General features: G+C 37.7%; 1 protein-coding gene across 1 annotated transcript in view; it reads right to left on the bottom strand.

The window, feature by feature from the left end:
• Positions 1-1,141: 1,141 nt before the first annotated feature.
• Positions 1,142-6,000, bottom strand: part of pdhx (pyruvate dehydrogenase complex component X) — a 32,081-nt gene continuing 27,222 nt past the window's right edge. Inside the window, exons 10-11 of the mRNA XM_026176405.1 lie at positions 2,864-2,928; positions 1,142-2,045 (exon numbers count right to left, since the gene is read on the bottom strand). Coding sequence (XP_026032190.1) covers positions 1,790-2,045; positions 2,864-2,928 — 321 coding nt within the window. The 3' untranslated portion in view covers positions 1,142-1,789. The remainder of the gene's footprint in view (positions 2,046-2,863; positions 2,929-6,000) is intronic.

Raw genomic sequence — 6,000 nt, 5'->3', positions numbered from 1 at the left:
TGTTGTTTTACTATTTATGTTTCCTGCACAGTTGGTGTGGAGCACCCACAATTTTATGGTACATGTACAATAATAACAATAGGCCACTCTATTCTAATGTTGACTGTCACAACTAGTACATCTCTGTGAGAATGTTGATGAAAAGTAAAGTTTATATCCACATGCTGAAACAAGAAATGTTAACAACTACCACTTTATCTAATACTCTCTTTGTGCTTAAGTGCATTTTCTGTTGCCTTGGTAACTAATGAAAGGGAGTGTGTGTGCAGAGGTGAGCATAGTGGATAAAACAGTTGGGCTATGCCAACCAACCCCCTGTTCCTAAGTACCCCTTTCTGTGTCTATGTCTCCCTCTCAATCTGATGCCACAGCAACCATAGCACGAAATGTCCTTGCTTGTTATTAGGAAAAGGTTGTAAAGGGCCGGAAGACTTGCAGTGAAGGAAAAATGAGAAAGGAAAGGCTGGTATTAGAGTTTGTGTTCACTGTTCTCCTGAATCCTCCATTGGTTATGCCACGATAGGTGTAGGCTGCTGGGAATCCCCCAGCAGCCTACACCTTGTCGCTATATAAATAAAATTGAATTCCCCCCCCCTCTGTCTTTAATCCTGGCCATAGCAACATCAAATCAAGTCTGCTTTGGTACCGTTGCAACCTGCCTATTCCACAATTCACCTCGGGTAATTTACATTCAGACTTAAAATCTATCTGAATTCAGCTGAACAGGTGCAAGGCAACCGTTTTTTTTTTTTGTTGTTTTTTTAACCCTTTCAAGGCTGATAGTGGATAAAATGGAAATCTAACCCACAGTGGATGTTTGAAACCACAGCTTTTTTCCTCCTGCTTTAAAAATATTAGAATATGCTTTTGCATATTTAGGATAAGCTTTGTCTTACTGGTAGTATATAAAGAGACAGCTGTTCTTCCCACGCTTAAAGCAAAGATAAGCATCTGCCATGAGAACCTGACCTGTACACTCAACCCAGCAAATTATCCTAATTGGCTTTTAAAAAATAATTACTATGTAATCTCTTTGGATTCTAATTATACAGAAACACACACTTGTGTAATCAAGTTTGTGAATCTGCTACTTTCTGAAAATCTGGAAAAAACATTAATGACACACACACACACACAAACATTTTAAGACTGAACAATGTGTTTTATTGGCAACCTTGATTTGTATACAGCTGAATTTGAAGGACTTGTTCTCCAGTGTAGTTGATTTTAAATAAGTTAAAACATATTAATAGGAAAATTAATAATAAATCAATTAGATTCTTACATTTTGTAACAGAAACCATTTTACGTGGGTTTTGCAATCTAAATGGAAATTATACTGCCAGTTGTATTGTTCAGTAATGTATAGCTTTGTTGTAGAAATGTATAGTGAAGTTTTGAGAGAACTATTTGCATGTTTACCAACAGTGACATCGAGCAGATACACTTGACTGCGAAACAGCAGTTGAGCTGGACTTGAAACACTTTATGTACACAACACTAGTGTGGCAGAATAATCTTTTTCTTGGTAATTTGGCACCAAGAATGTTCCTCCACTCTAGCTGAGTCCCCATAACTCCTACATCACAAAGCCTGGTTGATCATCAGTCAGAAGTAGTCCAAAAAATGAACTTTTAATTATGTACAATTCTAACTCTGTAAGCCTTAATTGGAAACCAACCGTTTAAGAGCTCTCTGGCTGTGAAAACCATGAGCCAGGCTTTGTCATGTAGGTGTTTCTTCCTATATCTATAAAGTGCCTTTTATAAAGCTCTCTCTGTTTGTTTTTTCACACCAGGGCCATGCGTTGTGGTTTTTCTAGGTTGGCTCGAAATTTATCAAGAAACCGTGATGCTAATTCGTCGTCCACTAGTCTCCCGTCACTGGACAACGTAATTGTCATCAGCTGCTTGGTGCATAGGGTCTGATCATCCTCACAGAGGTGCAGTTCAGCCCTGGACGTCCCAACAGCAAGGATACATGCCTGAGGCGGGTTAATCACAGCACTGAAGCCACTGATTCCAAACATCCCTAGGTTAGATATACTGTGGGATAAAAAGAGAAAAAGATAGCACGCATATTAGCACGTCAAAGTTAGCTGAAGATAATAAAAGGTCAAGACGATAAATAAAAACTAAGCAGGCATTAGTGGCTATAAAACAAATTTATTTAGGTTAAAAAAAAAAAGAAAAAAAAGAATATTATCACTTTTAATGAATGACTTTTTGTCAACATCTGATAGACAGCTGCTAAAATAAAACGCTAAGCAGTTAAGATTACTACAGCAAAATTCAGCTCAAGAACTGCCCCTAAATATTGTGCAAAAATGACCTGAGGGCTTTCTGATGTTTGCATTAATGGGAGTTCTGGTTCAGGGGAATGGAAAACTAATAGGTGAAGGATATAGACATAATGTATATCCTCAGGAGGACGAAGAAAGTGGTCTCCGTAGGAATCCATTGCTTCTGCCTGACACAGAAACCCCATTTGTTTCTAAATGACACCATTAATTCTAATGAGTTAAAAAGCCCCCCTCCTTCACACTTCTGCAATTGATGAACAGTAACTGATGGTCTTTGTCGCCCAAGAACACATTCAGCTCAGGCTCACACGAAATGTAGAATATGCATAATATATTGGCTCACTGTGAAACCAGATTTTAATCATAAATGCGGAAATGTATAATGGCTTATTCTTATAACTGAGTTTCAAAGGAACATTGGGGAAATAGTATTAATAGATCACAGGAACCACTTTTTGACACATTACAAAAAAGTCTATTGAATAGCAATTAACTGAGACAGCAGTACTAAAAATAAAAAGGAAAACCTGGTAAAAATACTGACTATAATAATGACTTTACCTAAATGAGCCTCCCTGGTATTCCTCAGGAAGCAGTTTCCCATCTCGAGCCTTCTGGGCCAGAGCCTATAAAAACACAAGATGGATATTCTTAAAGAAATAAATACATTTGATGTATAAAATAGATCAAATACACAATAGCCAGAATACATGTGTGATATACACAACAGACTTGGAAATGTAGATAAAACCATAAGCATGTGCAGTACTAATTAACTGTTAGTTATTGTACAGTCTGCAACACAAAATACAGAAAAGAATGTTTTCCTAATAAGGTTCAGCTCCTCACAAATGCAACTAGAAAAATTTGCATTTCCTGCGAAAATGCTGTGTGGATGCCTTAACGCGTAAGACGTCTGCTGAAAAAAGCTGAAAAAGTTAAAAAATTGCAAAAAGTTGTCTGGCGGTGAAGAAACTGAAAATTTTGCAGAAAACAGGTGAAGAAGCAGAATTTTTTTGCTGAAAGGTGGTGAAAAGCAAAAAAAGCTTCTTCAGTTCTTCAGTTCTCCACCATTTGACCTTAGAACTGAAGAAGCTTCTCGGATGAGAGGTGAAACGTCTTCAAGTAACTTAAAGAAGTCCAGACGCTTTTCTTTGCAAGCTCCTTTGACAATTTGGCAGAAAAGAGGTAAATCAGTAGAATTTCATCTCATACTCATCTCACTGAGCCAAACTGGTTCTCATATACCTGAAAAAAGGTGAAAAAGCTGAAAATTCTTATTAAAAACAGCAGAAGAGGCCGAGAAAACACTGAACTTTCTGGTGAAAAGAGGCAGAACAACCTGGTTCTGCTCAATTTCAGTCCACCAATCAGAGGTACTGCTTCTGTCTGCTTCATCAGGCTGTGTACTTGTATGTATTTCTGCCATGGAGCGTTAACAAGAATCTGAGATCCATATTAGAAAAGCTGCCAAAATCATAAAATGTTGCCGAATTGTAATAAATTATCAATATGAATTACAGGTCTGTGATAGTGTATTAATTTGTAGTGGAAGAAAACATGTGGACAAGGTGGAATTGAACCCACGACCTTTGGGCTCCAGACCCGTGTCATTACCAACTGCGCCACTGGGAAAGAGCCCGGGGCGCCTGGAAAACAGGATGATGAGCAGTCAGAATTAGATCGCGGTAAGAGGCGAAAAACGCCGTTTTTTGGAGTTACAAAACGTCATGTAACTCAATAACTAGGTGGGATAGAAGCATAATTCTTGTACTGGGTGAATCAGCGGACTTTGGTTTACTTTGACTGCGATTTTCATAGCTCTTTGTAACTCCGTCGCGGAGATATGACGAGAGAAGAAACGGATTCATTTTCGGAGTTTGAAAAATGAAAGGAGGACAGATTTCCACCCCTCAAACAAACGTAATTTATGGCTCAACGGTAAGATGACTGTAAAAACAGCTTAGACCGTGAGTGTCAGCACTGTCTGAAGATGAATTGGCACAAGCCCCATGTCTTAACTTCGCTTCGTTAAGGAGAAATGACGATTTGAAAATGCCTTCAGTTTCAGTATTTCAGCTCTGAGTTTCACAACCTCCCCATAGACTTTGAATGGGGAGTTTTGAGACCTTGTGTCACTTCGAGGCAAATTGTGAAAAAACCGTAACTCACACAATAATTATAGTGACACTGTCTTAAAGCCAGCAAAAATACCTACATTTTGATGTATAATTTGTGGGGGATGAGTGGAAATTGAGCAAGTAGCAAGAAGTTGTTCAGACATGAAGAGAAAATTCAGAACGGACGAGCACTCTGAGTTAATTGCATAGCAACCATAACAACGCATGTATTTTGTGAAAAATCACAAAGCTGCAACTGAAAACTTAAAGAGGCATTAAATGAAAACGGTAACAGATATGAAAAAGCTGAAACACACAGGAATAGCCCAATCATTTGAGAACGTTTTAAAGTTTGAATGGTGTTTCTATGTGAAAGTATGAGCATGTAGTTAAGTTTCAAAAACAAGAAAGTTTTAGCAGAATTTCTGAAGTTTTCCATTCATTTCAATGGGACAAATTAAAGGAAAAAAGTGTAATATTTTAAATAGTATAATAGCAATAAACACCAAAAGATATAGCCGGAAAGAGCAGAACAGTTTAGAGTTTGAACTGAGAAAATCGGCTGAAAACTGAGGGAGTAGTTAAGGTGCAAAAAACGTACGGAAGCGACAAGAATAAAGGATAAAGAATAAAGAGAAACAGGAACTCAATGCCCTTGAGGGCATCCACACAACTAATGAAAATAATATTAAAATCAATGTCTGACATTGAAAAAAACGAAAAGACAGAATAAAGAAACGCAAATGGAATTCAAAACTGAAATTGCACTTTTAAAATGTTCACCATGGTCCTCACAGAAATAAATTACTATCCTAATGTGCATGGGTAAATTAAAGAAACGGGAATGAAAAGCACCCAGAACTGCAGATGAGGCATCTGGTAATACATTAGTTCAGCTAGGTTATGCGAATCCTTGCTCTCTCACAGCATGAATGCTGTCTGAAAAGCTTGGAGAAAACCCAATATAACTGAGAAACAAAGCGTGAAAAAGGTATTGTTTCTAGTGCAAACACATGGCTCATTCAACCTTCTCAGAGAAGGATGGTGATATCAAGCAGTAAAACATTATAAAAGTACATGCTCCACATTATACCACAGACTGTGTTGAAATAATGAAGAGCTTATTGTTAAAATGTAGCACTGAACTTATCTTCTTCTAAGTTATTGGCTTATTTGAATAGAAATGTTCTTAAAAGGTTAATGGTGGGATATAACCATCACGGAAACTTGAGAGTGACTCACAAGACACAATAGAGTATGGTCGGTACAATTATGATAAGAGCCCTAAGTGCAAAAACAGTCATGTTCCTCTGCATCAAATCAACGGCCAGCAGTGCTCTATTCAGACATTGTGTTAATTTTAATTCGAGACCTATGAAAACCAGCAAATGCACATTTACCTCAAAGCAGCAGCACAAATAAATTGAATAGCTGTGGGTGGTAAAGAGCATTTTGAAGGCTTAGGTGGAGTGACATGTGTGCAGTGTTACTACTCATGCTTTAAAGCAGCTGTTGTGTATGCAAGTATGTTAGTACTGAAACATTCTGATCTGGCATCTGAACAACTGACAAATATTA

Source organism: Astatotilapia calliptera, chromosome 7 (assembly GCF_900246225.1).
Source record: "Astatotilapia calliptera chromosome 7, fAstCal1.2, whole genome shotgun sequence".
In the NCBI taxonomy this organism is placed as follows: domain Eukaryota; kingdom Metazoa; phylum Chordata; class Actinopteri; order Cichliformes; family Cichlidae; genus Astatotilapia; species Astatotilapia calliptera.
This window is presented reverse-complemented; position numbering and strand designations above follow the sequence as displayed.